The sequence below is a fragment of the Ornithodoros turicata genome, chromosome 6 (assembly GCF_037126465.1).
Source record: "Ornithodoros turicata isolate Travis chromosome 6, ASM3712646v1, whole genome shotgun sequence".
Classification (NCBI taxonomy): domain Eukaryota; kingdom Metazoa; phylum Arthropoda; class Arachnida; order Ixodida; family Argasidae; genus Ornithodoros; species Ornithodoros turicata.
In genome coordinates this window covers 14,663,481-14,677,772 of record NC_088206.1, presented here as the reverse complement: position 1 = coordinate 14,677,772, position 14,292 = coordinate 14,663,481, and the positions used below count along the sequence as shown (strand labels likewise).

Genomic DNA, 14,292 nt, shown 5'->3' with positions numbered 1-14,292 from the left:
TCGTCTATGGAGGACACCCCTCTGTTCCAGGTGATCTCGGCATTAGAGTCAAACTGTCACATCACAGAGGTCTACCTAGACACGACTGTGATTTTTCGCGATACTGCTGAAGCTCTCGCACAATTATTTGAGAAGACCAGGTCCCTCAAGCTTGTTCACTGTATGTGCACCTTTAGCCGGGATGGTGCTCTTGCAACCTTTATTAAGGGCCTGAGAAAAAATGACACAATAGGCCTTGTCGAGCTGCATGAAGCGGTACCCTTTGACATGGAAGCGGCCAGAGCATTTTCAGCTATGCTTGACGTGAACAAAACGCTGTACGCTTTTCTCGCTGAGATGCCTTATTTTGATGAAGGTACAGTAAGGGTGATTGCAAAGCATTTTCCAAGGAACCACACACTCTCCCAATTTTGTGAAATTTTGTCGGGGTATGTCAACTCGCGAGGGCATCGCAAAATTTTAGGCGCGCTTCAGAGAAATGAACAGATGCTGAATCGGGCTACGAGGTTTGCCCTAGGCACCTGCAGGGATTCTGATTGTAGAGAAGCATTTCGGATACTCTGGAAGTGTGATTCCGTAGTTCATCAAGTTAAATACGTCACAGAGTGTGCCGAAGAAGATGCCAGACGGTGTGTAGAAGCCGCGAAATTGTTGTTTTTGTAGAAGACATCGCTGCTGTTTTAACGTAGCATTGCTAGGTGCTCACAGAACTGATCTGATTGCATATTTATAAGTGTGAGGCCTGTATCCGTGCGTCGGGAGATTGGCACACACTGAGACTTCACGAACTTCTTTTCGGGGCGTCTCAGACCATGGCAGCCGATTCTGGAACTTTCTTAATACCACCTATTCAGTCCGTGCTAGAGTCACTAACACGGAGGAGAAGTAAGGAGACCGAACTCTGCCGCGCCGCCGTTGAAAAAGTGTGGTCCCGATTCCTCGAGTCTAATTGTGGCCGCGGCGCGGCGCTCGCGCTCCCTCAGGTACCTGCTCCTCTGAAATGACGTGCTTGTAAATGTGCTGTGTCAGAGTTACTAGTGTGTCCAGTGCAAGCAGGAAAAAATAGTTTGATAAAGAAACACGATTGTCGTGTATCAAGGAACGATCTCTCTTTGCATTTTTCGCCTGGAGTCCTTGTTGGTGCAAAGCGGGAAGCTTTCATTTTACAATGTGGGGAAGCCGCCGTCAAGGGGATCCGCGTTTGCTCGAAGGCTTGAAGGTGTAAATAAGCGTAGTGCTCTCGCAGTTAGGAAGCTATTAAGAATCGCGGAAGTATGTTTTGTTTTATTTGAGATAAAAAGACACCCGAAGGAGCACAAAGGTGGTTGTTTGACATCGTACAGGATGGTAGTATAAGTTTTCGTGACTGGCAATGGACGACTGCGAGATATACATTGTTTATGGTGTGCACTGATTATTATTACTTCCCACAAACGTCTCGCAGCGTGAGGAAATGATGTAATTGAGCACATTTGGATTCCAGCTGTTGCACGACAGCGTCCTAGCGCGCGTTTCTACCATCCGCTTCGCGTGCACAACGTTTTGGGAAACGCGAACTTTTTGTCGTAATTGTAAAGCATCCACTAGGGTACAGAGGATAGAGTTACATTTCACATGACACCGCACATGAATTTAATGCCAAGGTGCCGGAACGCACTTTCTGTCACAGGTTTGCAAACGCGGCAGAGGACACAGTACACGTACTTCAGTTTAAGGAAGAGATCCCGAAGACGATTTTCATCTTGGTGTCCGGTTGGGGTGTCAAGCCCATATCTACTGAATTTGGGTCTTTTTTAGCTTAGGTAGAATACCTGGTGTAGCGTAGCAGCATGCTTGTGCTGAAGTAAATTGAAACTCCTATAGGCATATGCCTATAGGAGTTTCAATTTACTTATATTTACTTACTTATAATGGAACTGAACATCAAAAGTCAGTGTTATTCAAGATGTCAGTGTTGGACGACACACATTACAGACTACATACCGACTTTCTTTTCTGTTCCCAAAACCGTAGCATAGCGTGTCACTAAAACGTCGCCATACACGAAGTTCTCTTAATTGGTTCACACGTACGCAGATAAAACTTTCCCAGTCCCAGCTTATGCGGCTACACCACATAGAAATTCCGACATATTCCGAAAAGATCGCGTCCGGAAACTTTACAGATCTTCAAACACATCATTCCCTCCACGCCATTTAAATGTGGCTTTTCAACACAACCTTTGCTTCCTTTGGAGTAGGTGCCACCTATGACACGAAAACGAGGCAACAGAAATTGCAAAACAAGATTGGAGCTGACCAGAAAACATTAACTCATTATTGGAGAAATTGTTGTTAATTTTTATTACACAAACACTCGTTTTTAACGCTTCTTAGTAGAGTATTCGAGGGCAAACAGCGCATTGCCTTGCAGGCGATTTCGCGGAGCTAGTACCGGAGGGAACGCGAGCGCCGCGCCGCGGCCAACAATAGACTCGAGGAATCGGGACGTCATTCTCCAGTCGAGTTCGGTCTCCTTACTTCTCCTCCGTGGTCACTAAATATGGAGCAGAGTAGCGACACTAAGCGAGACCGCCATCTTGGGTCCGGCGCAGCTGCGTCGCCTAGCAACGAGACGCAATCTCCCCCTTCTCCGACGGAGAACAGCGCGCAGTCGAGCCAGCGGCGCGACCGTGGAAACCGGTTTTGGATGGAGGGGACCAACATGGACGGCGCGTTCGTGGAAGGAGAAACCACGTGACACGATCGGGCCCAATCGCGGACACAGAACGGCGGCTCCGGCGCGGAAAAGGAATACCATGCTCTGTACCCCTATTTAGTGACTCTGATCTGTGCTGGACCGAGTGCATGTAAGTGTGCTTTAGATGGACCTGCGGGAACATTATTGTGACAGGATGTTGTGATGATTCTTTTAATTGGCTTAGCAATTATGGTGGTGAATGTGCCATAGCAAACGCTTCTATGCAAGGTGCTTTTTATACATATGTTAGGCAGATTTATTTGTTTTAAAGGCCCACGAAAGCAGCAGGGTGCTGTTCTTGCGAATTGGTGATACAGCAGGGCAGGTTGTGGAGTATGTAACTGCTTGGTACTTTTTAATTGGTGGTTTTGGTTTTCAAGGGAATGTGCGATAACAGAATGGTAGCCGGTCATTGTTTTGATGCCACTCTCTTTAACAATCCCAAAACAAGCACGTAACTTGAGACACACTCTTAAAAAGGAACTTCACCGCATAGCACGCTCCTAGCCAACCATCATATCGAATTATATCGTTATCTGCCCTGATTTGTTGAAAACGGGAGGCGTTCGCCTTTTCTGTGACACGTATGCTGTTCATAATTGTCACAAAAACGGCGTACGCCTCCCGTTTTCAAAAAATCAGGGCAGATAACGATATAATTCGAGATGGTTCGATGATGGTTGGCTAGGAGCGTGCTATGCGGTGAAGTTCACTTTTAAGAGTGCAGAGGTGGTCAATAAAAGTAATGTTTTGTATTATAATTGTCGTTACAAGCTATCGGATTTTGTTCTTGGCATGTTCGGAAGGTGCACATTTTTTGGTGTTTATTATTTTCCGAGAATTCGAGTTTCTCATCATTCATCTTTTGCGCCTGAGTTAACATCTGTAATTCGAAGAGAAAAAGCTGTAAAACGATATATGTACGCACAAAAAGAATTAGAAGCTGCCTTGCGGAGGCGCGAACACATCGAGATCCGGATCAGGGTGATCAGGATATATTCCTCGATATATTCGCAAAGCAGATCTCGCTACGTCCCATCTTGCTGTCTGCTTTGTAACAACTACATGTCCTTTGGACAAGATGTTGAAAATACTTTCAACAAGACAATCTGCACATCACCCGCGCTCCTTTGTGCACATAGGCTTCTATAAGATGCTGTAAAAGATCAGTCGCATTATAGCGCGCATGACGCGATAGCTACTTGACGCACAGGCTTCCACTGCCTCAGCGTAAAGAAAGTATACCAGAGAAACGCACGAAAAATAATCGTAGTTACCAAGCACTATGTAACAAAATAAATACGATCACGCAAAGTGTCGTCTTCGTGCATTTCCTATGCGCTATACCGACGTAAACACAACGGTCTGCCAATGGTCGTGTGCAGCTTCCGCCTAGGGGCGCTAGCGACGTGGAAACCGCAACAAACTCATGCAGGCTAGCGCCCCTACGCGGACACTGTGCTCAACCATCCCCAGACCGCCGTGTTCACATCGGTGACATGGCGCATAGGAAATGCATGAAGACGAAAGTTTGCGTGGTCGTATTTATTTTGTTACGCAGTGCCGTAAACATAAACATATGCTCATATGAGGCCTATTGTGTCATACTCATAAACATAAACATATAACCGTAAACATAAACACCCTACACCCTCGAAAATGAACTTCACCACATAGCACGCTCCTAGCCAACGATCATCCCGAACGACATCGTTGTCTCTGTTGAAAACGGGACAGATAACGATATCATTCGAGATCATGGTTGGCTAGGAACGTGCTATGCGGTGAAGTTCAATTCTAAGAGTGAAGTATATAGGAGGCTAGGGCTGGACATTCTTCAAGTATATAGACTATAGTATAGCATAGTATATAGTTAAATTTCTCCTCTTTTTTCATCACAAACAAACAAACAAACAAACAAACAAGTATATGCAGGGTGTCCCAGAAAACGTGTCATTGAATTATAATAAAAAACCACACCACCTAGAGTCATGCGGTCAATGGCCTTTGTTCTTGCTGGGTTTTTGCCACCAACTGATGCGAATGTTGTGTAACGTAAGCTTAATTATGCAAATTTTTGCGAGCTTAAGTTGGAAATTTGCCAAGTCTTAGCCACCTTTTTACCCCAGCAATGTGAAGAGCGTGTCTAATTTACTCAAATGAATGATAATTGGCAGGGATATTCAGAGCTATCCCATCGGAAAAAATAGCCGAACATCATGCTCTACGGAGATCGCACAGAATAGCGCACGATGAATTTTTCAGCGCCATCTGTGTCAGTCCGACGAAAGGAGGTTGGTAACCCAGCCTACCCCGGCATCGCAGAAAGAGATAACACAGACGTGGTTCATCGCGTCCGACTTTCGCCGGAATAATACTTTCCCTCTGCCAATTTTAGGAACTGCTACTTTTTCTACTATCACTCTGTGGGCTGGGTTTGGAACCTCCTTTCGTCGGACTGGGAGCGATTGCGCTCAAAAAGTCAACGCGCGTTATGGTCCGGTGCTCCGAAAAGCACGATATTCGGCTATTTTTTTTCCCCGTTGGGATAGCTCGTGAATATCACTGTCAATTATCATGAATTTGAGTGAATTCGGCACGCTTTTCATACTGGTGGGGTAAAAAGTGTCCTTTACTTGACGGATCTCCGAGTTCAGTTCGCAAATATTTACATAATTAAACTTGGGGTACATGACATTAACGTTAGAAGGTGGCAAGAACATAATAATAATAAGATATAACATAATAATAATAAGAAGAAGAACAAATGCCGTTGGCCGCATGATTCTAGGTGGCGTAGTTTTTTTTATTATAATTCAATGACACGTTTTCTGGGACACCCTATAGACTTCAGGAATATTCTCACATGCTGTCTTGTCGAGGAGAGTAAGTAAATAGGATCCTTTAGGCCACACCCTGTTCAGTGTCACCAATGTCGAAGTGTGTCTTGGGCAAGAACGGGAACACCCGCATTATGCCGATACCTTCCAAGCAGCACAACATCTTGGCACAATATTGGGCCAATGTTGGGCCAAGATCTCTGAGGCAAACGCAAGAAAAATCCGCCGGGTACCTCCCAGTCTCGACGCGACATGGACAGCGCGCTAACCACAGAGCCAAGCGAACTGGAAAATGAGGGGTTCATGTTTCCTTTTCCCTTTTCAAGTGCGACTGTTTTGTGCGATCAACCGCAATGGGTGGAAAGGGTGACGGTTGAAACAAAAGCGCAGCAGACGAGAGCGCCTTGCGGGAAGTCCACGAGTCCACGACCTAGGTTGCAGACGTTGCAAAATAAGGAGGAGTAATGCTGAGCTGGTTAATCCGTACCCGTACCGAGCTCCATTTCATGTGAGTAGTCTCCAGACATCACGAGGAACTTTTTCGACAGAATAGGAAACGGTAAGCGCACTACATCTCGCCCGCTGAGGTTCGAAGGTACCTTTACGACGATTCTCGCAGTTTCCGAACTGGTTGCCGTTCAGTTGTTTGTACTCTTGTGGGACAGCCGGGAATGGGGCCCCGGGTCAGTTCAGGGGCTTGACGGAAAATGATAAAACATGGGCTTGACACAAACAGGCAACAAAATTTACTCGTAACGTTTCGACGCCTATGTGGGCGTCGTCATGGACAAACGCAAAAAAAAAAAAAAAAAAAAAATAGTACAGATCCGAGCTCAGCTTTATGCCTTCGTCATGTTCCTGTAGCATTCCGGTAGGGGCCATTACGGCTGTTGCAAGCATTGTTATCAGCATGAATATACCAAGATTCCAGAAATTTTCGTACCCCCCACCTATGTTCAGACCTGCTAGATATTATAATAACATAGTCATAATCGGCCATTCCTATGTGGAGCCCGTCCGCACGATCCGCTAGGGGCGCTACCCATCGGCTCGCGAGATCTACATTACGATTGGATAATAGAAATTTGAATTTTGAACGCGCAGAAGCAAGCGTAGGACTCAGTGGCGTAGCCACGGGGGGGCTAAGGGGGGCTCAAGCCCCCCCCCCTACCTGCCACAGGCCGACCCACGCAAATCGTGCAGATCCGAGGAGAAAAAAATATATTATATATATATAATATATATATGGAGGGAGGGGGGGGGGGGGTCCAGCGTGACGATCGCAAAAGTTCATGCAGTTACCGGCGTCTATGTGACTGATTGACTAATTTGTAAAAGAAAAAAATGGAGATGTTAGTCCCGAGCCACTCAGGACTGACTACTCCAGGACGCGTTATTCAGAAAGGAAGGGAAACTACACAAATCTATACACTTTGAAACGGAATGGATGAAAACATCACCGCAAAACTTTGCACCAAAAGCAACACTGTAGGAGAGTCCACGTGCGAAATCTCAACGCACAAAAAATAAAGAGCGTCACAAAGCGTCAGAAATGTCCGTCGAGACGAGGAATTGCACAGGTGCGCGCATGGCAGGTATGAGCTGATTTCCGGGCCAGCACCCAAGAACCTTTTCAGTGCAGTATGGCTAATTATCCAGGCGGGCCAGCGATGACACAAGGGTACAACGGTACGCACTGTACCTCGGGCAGTCTTGGAGTATATGATCCACGTCCTCAACAACGTCAAACAGACCGCTGTTGGGGGACGAAACCCTGCCGAGCTTAAACAAAAGTCGCCCACTGTATGGCACGTTGAGGCGAACCCTGTAGATGAGCGACGTGATGGGTCGAAGAAGCGCTGACGGCATATAAAAACGGAGATCTGGGTCTACCTTGCGCAGGAGCGACGTCACTGTATATGGTCCAGCGAATCGGGGGTTGGCGGGACACAATGAAGTAAATCGCCATAAGATTGGAATGCAGCTCGGCCACAGCAGCCGACGTCGGGTGCGACAGCCTTGCGCTTCTTTCAGTCGACAGCAAGAGAATTACGAATGCACAAGCAAAGCCGGTCTGTGTCGATGAGCCGTGAGTAAAGATTTTAATTCTGCCTTCATCGCGATGAAGCATGCTCAGACTGAGTTGGTGAAGAACAATTGTTGTAGCTGATTTTGTGGAAGTCAAGCCAGGGACATTGACGTGCACAGGTGGTGCCTGTGGTGACGCCTATCATAAAACGTTTAGAAGCAAAAACAAGCCATCATAAAACGTTCATTAGAAGCAAAAACAAACAAACAAACGCGGGCATCGCTCAAGGACGCCGATCATGAAACGTTTATTAAAAGCAAAAACAAGCGAACACAGGAGCCGTCAAAATCCGTCAATTCATTCCACGAAAACAGAAAAAAAAAGAGAGAGAGAGACAGAAATGGGACCAAGACTCAGTACTTATCGCCGACCATTTTCGCGGTCCCAAGGAACGCGCGTCCCTAGGTTCACACAGAGCTCTGGGTTCACACAGAGCCGTGTATGCCAAAGGGAGTCTGGCCATTAATGGAACATGCCTATACCTGGAGCTCCACCCACTTTTTGAGCTCTCTGGCCAATCACGAGCCAAAATACAGTTCGCTATTAACCCCAGGCTATCCAAGCTATATATTACCTGTATTAACTGGGTGCCGACCACGACCTACTAGATTATAACGACCATGTCACAATCAGCAAACCCTATGAGGTGCCTGTCCGCACGATCCGCCAGGGGCGCTACTGACGCGCCCTGGCAGACTGGCGCACGATTGGACGATGGAAATTTGAATTCTGAACTCGCAGAAGCGTATGTACGACAACCGTAGCAGACGACAGCGATAGCTCCTATGAAAACGCGTAGAATGATGATAATAATCAACCTCAGAATTAAACATCTGTGGAAGTCCACAGCTTGTACAGAAATACTAAGGTAAGCTGAAGTACAAAGTATTGTAGAAGTTGAGGAAGCAATAACAAGGACGATCAGAAGCGCCACCGCTGCCTTCCAAAAATGCGGCGCATGGGAGGGGTGCGCCTGACGTGGTCGTTATAATCTAGTAGGTCGTGGTGCCGACATTTTCGGGAAACTGGATTGGATTAGATTGAATAGGATATTCCCTGACGACCTAGCAACATAATGGATTTTGCGTCCACTTTTAACGGCGCCATCTGGATGGTGAGGGGCACGCCGGGAAGACGCAGAATAGCAGAAGGCAGAAGTAGCAGAAGCAGAAGTGCTTGCTAGCAGAACTGATTGGCCGGCAGAACCGCTAGTTGGAACAGACTGCCGGTATTATACGTATTTTAACTATGAAACATAACAAGACTGAACCAAGAACGGGCAAAGGTGTGTATATGAATAAAAGTATGTCATAAAATGAAAATTTTTGGCCATTTGTAGCGTTTTTCTCGCTATTTGCCTGTGATCGCTGTCGTTACTAGGCCTAACAAGGACGACGAAACATATTTTCAGGTAAATGTCGACACTGGAGCGTCATTTAAAGGTGATTTGCAAGATAATTGCAACAGAATGTACACTTACGGAATAAAATTGACGTAATTTGTGAAAAAAAATTGTCATGAAACCCTCGCCTCGCCGTTCCAAGCTACGCCGCCATTTTCGAGAAAATTTTGGTGTCATGGCGGCCCGCATAGAAAACAGCAGCCAATGAAAAACGCTCATTTTGATTGACAGGTTGAGCCCCTTTTTTGGCTCCTCCTAATGGCCAGACTCCCTTTGGCATACACGGCACTGGGTTCACACAGAGCCGTATATTAAAAGGGAGTCTGGCCATTAATGGGTCATGCCTATACCTGAAGCTCCACCCACTTTTTCAGCTTTCCGACCAATGAAGTCTTGAAATATGGGGCGCTATCAATCAGCCTATCCTCACTGTTTGCCCCCCTATCCAACATGGGCAGCGCCATTTTGGGTGGCAAGTGGATTGGATGGGATTGAAATGGATACCTCTCGCAATCTGCAAAAGTAGTGGATTGTTGGTGCAAATTTGATAAGCGCCACCTAGGGAGCGTAAGGCACGTCGGGAATTGTCGTCTGCTTCCGTCGTTGTACCGCTGCTGGCAGAACCACCTGCTGGGACACATTCTGTTGTCGGTATGATTTTTAAACAAATCTACATGAATAGTTGGAATATAAGAGGCAAGAATGTTTATATCCATGAAATCCAGCTGTTAAATATAAGTTTGTACAGCACAGCGCCGTTTTTGTTATGATCTCGTTGTGATCGCCGTGTTCACTAGGCCTAACACCGGCGACAAAACGTATTATTTTCAGTTAGATATCGATGGATGAGCATAAGTTGAAACTGACTTCCGAGAAATTTATATTAGGATGTACATTTGCAGCGTAAAATCAGGTTAGTCTGTGAAAATTTTTTGTCACGAAATCCCCGCTTCACTGTGTTTGTTTTCGTCGCCATTTTGGGTGGCAGTATGGTGTCATGGCGACCCCCTTGGTAAAAAGCAAACCAATCAGAGGAGCGAAACTGTGATTGACAGGTCGAGCCTCTTTTTGTGACTCCTCCCAATGGCCAGACTCCCTTTTAATATACGGCTCTGGGTTCACAGATCGAGCAGCGCCATCTGACGGGCCAACTCAGGGCCGTGGTGGATGGAACGACCTAGGGGATGTAGCATCGCCAAAAGCATGTCCCCGTCTACGTTCGAACCTCTGCCCCCAGATGGCACTCAGCCGACGCCGCTCACGCGTCCTCCCATTGGCGCGCTCCGGGTGGGCGGGGCGCGCGAGGGAGAGGGAAAGTCTCAGGCCAGCTCTATAGAGCAGTTCTGCATGCTTTGCTTCCTGCAGTCGGCGTTGATAAAAGAGGGCGTCAAATCCGTCGTTTTGGTCTGTCACCAGTGATATCCGTTTCAATCCGAATCAATCGAGTTTCTCTCTCCAAAATGGTGACACCCAGTAAATAAGGGTGAGGTATACGTACTGAATGACCTGCAATAATAGCGAACTGTAGCGATTAGCCAGACAGCTGAAAATGTGGGTGGAGCTCCAGGTATAGGTAGGTCCCACTATTGGCCAGACTCCCTTTGGTACACACTCTTCAAAATGAACTTCACCGCACAGCACGCTCCTAGCCAACCATCATCTGAAATGATATCGTTATCTGCCCTGATTTGTAAAACGAGGGGCGTACGCCTTTTTTGTGACACTTATGCTGCTCATAACTGTCACATAAAAGGCGTACGCCTCCCGTTTTCAACAAATCAGGGTAGATAACGATATCATTCGAGATGATGGTTGGCTAGGAGCGTGCTATGTGTTTGAAAGGTGTGCATTTCGAGTAATACCACGAGTTGGACTAATGCCACAACGAACATGCATGGCGCGTGGGGGGGGGGGAACAAACTGAATGGGCTCTTTGAATCTAGGCGTCTCGTTCGCAAAACTCTTTCGCAAACATCATGGCTGTGACAACTTCCACGGAACTGAACTACAAACTATTGTTGTCTACCCCGGCCCCAACTCTACCTACTTCTCTTTACAGAACAACATGGCATTTAACAGCGCGGGAGAAGCACTGGACTACGTTTCGAGCCACCCAGAGATCGCCGAGATGGCTCGACAAATTCCGTTCCTTGACTCCGCAACGGTGACATCAAGAATTTTCTCTGTGGGCAAACTCCTCAAACGAAATGGCTTCGACATCACGAAACCTTGTTCCGGAAATGATGAGGCAGGGTGCTGGTTGCTTGAGCACCTGACACTCTGCAACAGAACCTTGTACTCCGTTGATGTACAGCTCCACGAAAGTAAGCCAGGAGAGTTGAATTTCTCCCCCAGTAGTCCAATTTCTCCCCCAGTAGTGTCAAGGGACGAGACCTTCTCCGAAGTTGCTGTGCTGGACTCTCTGCTCCTGATCTGCTGGCTTGTGAAACAACACCCCTGCATACAAGGAATAGATCTGAACGAGACACGCCTGTTTCTCCACTTCCCAACAGCCCTTAAACTTGCCCTTGCACACGGCTCTAACATTAAAAGCATCAAAGCAGGCACCCCAAAGCCAACCGCACAACACAGTGTGTTTCTTGAGGGCATCAGGCCCGACACCATGCTAGAGCGTTTTGAAACATGCTGCCTCAGGCTCAATATGGAGTCTGCGTCGCGACTCTCTGAAGGACTCAAGAGGTCACCGCAGTTGAAATCTATTGTGCTAGACCACAGTGGCCTCAGCACAAAGGGGATGAAGCTCGTGTTGAAAGCACTTCAGCAGTGCAATCACTTGACGTCTCTGCAAATCTATGATTACAGCTTGAAGAAAGCTACTGCTGTGTACCTGGCAGAAATTGTAAAATGCAGCAGATACCTGAAGGATTTCTTTCTCTATCAAATGCCTAACGATGTATGGGAAATTATAGCGATTGCGCTCAGAGAGAACGTTTCAATTGAGAATTTGAAAATGAATCAATCTAATGACAGTGCCCGTGCCATGCCGCACATTTCCGATGCCCTGAAGACGAACAGGACAATAAGAACGCTCGAGATTAATCATTGTGGTATGGAGGAAAGTGACGTGGTTCAGTTTGCTCAGGCTCTAAAAGTGAACGTTACTCTCCAGAAGCTACAGCTTCAAGCGATCAGGCTCAGAGATGCAGGTGCAAGGCATCTAGCAGAAGCTCTGGAGTCAAACCATACGCTTCGTGAGCTTGATATCTCCTGTAACGACCTGACAGAAGTGACCCTGGTACAGTTTGTTAAGACCCTTACAGTGAACACTTCACTGGAAGTAGTGCGTCTTGGAAGGATTGATTTTGTTGGCGAAGTTGACGAAGAGATTGCTCAGGTTATCAGAGGCCATGAGTGCTGCCACAGAATCTGTACCACGTGGAACACCCTCGCGCTGAACAAGTTGGCACGTCTCATTTCACTCAACTACGACGACTTGAAAAAGATCCACATTTTGTGCGTAGAGGAGACCCCTATATTACAGGTGATCTCAGCACTAGAATCAAACTGTCACATCACGGAAGTGCACATCGAAACAGCTGGTCGTGAGATAGCCGGAGAGGAGATGGTTAAAGCTCTCGCGCAACTTATCAAAAAGACCAGGTCCCTGAAGTTTATCCGCTGCACGTGCCTTTTTAATGTTGAAGGTGGAGATGAGGACGTTTTTGCTACTTTCATCAAAGGCCTTACAAACAACAACACGATCAACCGTGTCGAGCTCCAGTCCGCACGTTTCACTATGGGAGTCGCCCGAGCGTTCTCGGCCATGCTCGAAGCGAACACGACACTGTACGCTTTTGTCACACAGAGGCTTTATTTTGGCGCAGGGGCACTCAAAGTGATTGCGAGGCATTTCCCCAAGAACTACACGCTCTCCACATTCTGTGCGGTTTCGGAGGACTATAGCTCACGAGCACCGTGCAAGATTTTCGACGTGGTCCGAAGAAATGAGCAACTCGTCAATCGTGCTACGAGGTTTGCCCTGGGTACCTGCAGGGACTGTGACTGTAGAGAAGCATTTCGGATACTTTGGAAGTGCGATTCTGTGGTGCAGCAAGTTAAGTGCGTCAGGCAGTGTACGGATGAAGACGCGAGGCAGTGTGTAGAAGCTGCGAAATTGTTGTTTTTATAGACAGGGCTTCTGTTGTCTTACGCAGCACTTGATGGTATTTGCAAAACTACTCCATGCTATGTGGGATCGACGTAAAACTTTTTTCTTTTTTCTTTCCTCAATGCGGACCTGCATTCTACTTTTTTTAAACGCAACATATGTAACAGACACGTAGACAATCACCATCACAAATACCACGGCTTATCCAGCTGTTAGTAATCGTCTCTGCCAGGCAGCATGGGAGGAGTCACATGAAAAACAAGAGCCAATAGAGCTGTTGCGCTAAAGTTTGAGGAGGGTGACTGGAGCGCCACTCTGACCCCTACCGTCGGAATGCTACAACACGCGGCCGCTCACGCCTTGTATGCATAACTGATAGCAACGGGTAGGGTGCGTCAAAGAGTTCGACGTTTTCTTTCTTTTTTTTTTTTTCCGAAATCGAGCTCTGCTCTACTTGAATCGAACTCTATTAAAAATTGCAAACTACTGTTGTGTCATACGGTGCCATAGCAGCAAGAAGGTGGCTCTTGTCCGCCCAAGAAATGTCCCCGACTGGCAGCGTTATTCCGGCTGCTGGCGATATGCAGGCGGCGGTATTTTTTGTTGCACTCAAGGGCTAGCTAATTCCTGAAATATGAAGCCCTGAAGTAATTATTCCTCACTACTGCCGTCGTTCACCATTTTCAGTCATAGACTTGCGTTGCGGCTGTGTAATATCCAAGTATAATTAATTGCAGTAGACAAATATCGGCATCCGTTCTAATGAAATAGAACACAAAGACTTTGACCATATATACATTTCGTTTTCTTGTATTTGCTTTGCATTTTTCAGCTTTTTATATTAAAAGTCGACTGTGCAGCCGATGCCTCGGATAATTGTCGCTGTGCAACAGCAACATCCCGAGCCTAGGGACGACGAAAACACACACACACACGCACACACACACACACACACGTCTGTTTGGACACGTCTGTATGTGTCTGTTTTCGTCGTCCCTAGTCTCCGGGTCTTACAGTCATAAATTACATTCACCAGCTCACTTGTTTTAAGCAATTATTTCATTGGGTCACCGTCACCAGAAACCCCATATAC

At 46.8% G+C, this 14,292-nt stretch overlaps 1 protein-coding gene across 5 annotated transcripts; it reads left to right on the top strand.

Moving 5' to 3' along the window:
• Window positions 1-315: 315 nt before the first annotated feature.
• On the top strand, window positions 316-14,058 carry LOC135399217 (protein NLRC3-like). Of its 5 annotated transcripts, none has more exons than XM_064631004.1 (3): window positions 316-355; window positions 11,130-11,394; window positions 11,449-14,058. In XM_064631004.1, exons 1-3 carry the CDS (start codon window positions 350-352, stop codon window positions 13,218-13,220), a joined length of 2,043 nt encoding a protein of 680 aa, XP_064487074.1. In that variant the 5' UTR covers window positions 316-349; the 3' UTR covers window positions 13,221-14,058. The 5 variants fall into 5 exon arrangements, with proteins under 5 accessions (XP_064487074.1, XP_064487073.1, XP_064487070.1 ...); XM_064631003.1 differs by having other exon boundaries at window positions 11,446-14,058; XM_064631002.1 differs by lacking the exon at window positions 316-355 and adding exons at window positions 6,054-6,138; window positions 7,482-7,668 and having other exon boundaries at window positions 11,130-14,058.
• Window positions 14,059-14,292: the final 234 nt, after the last annotated feature.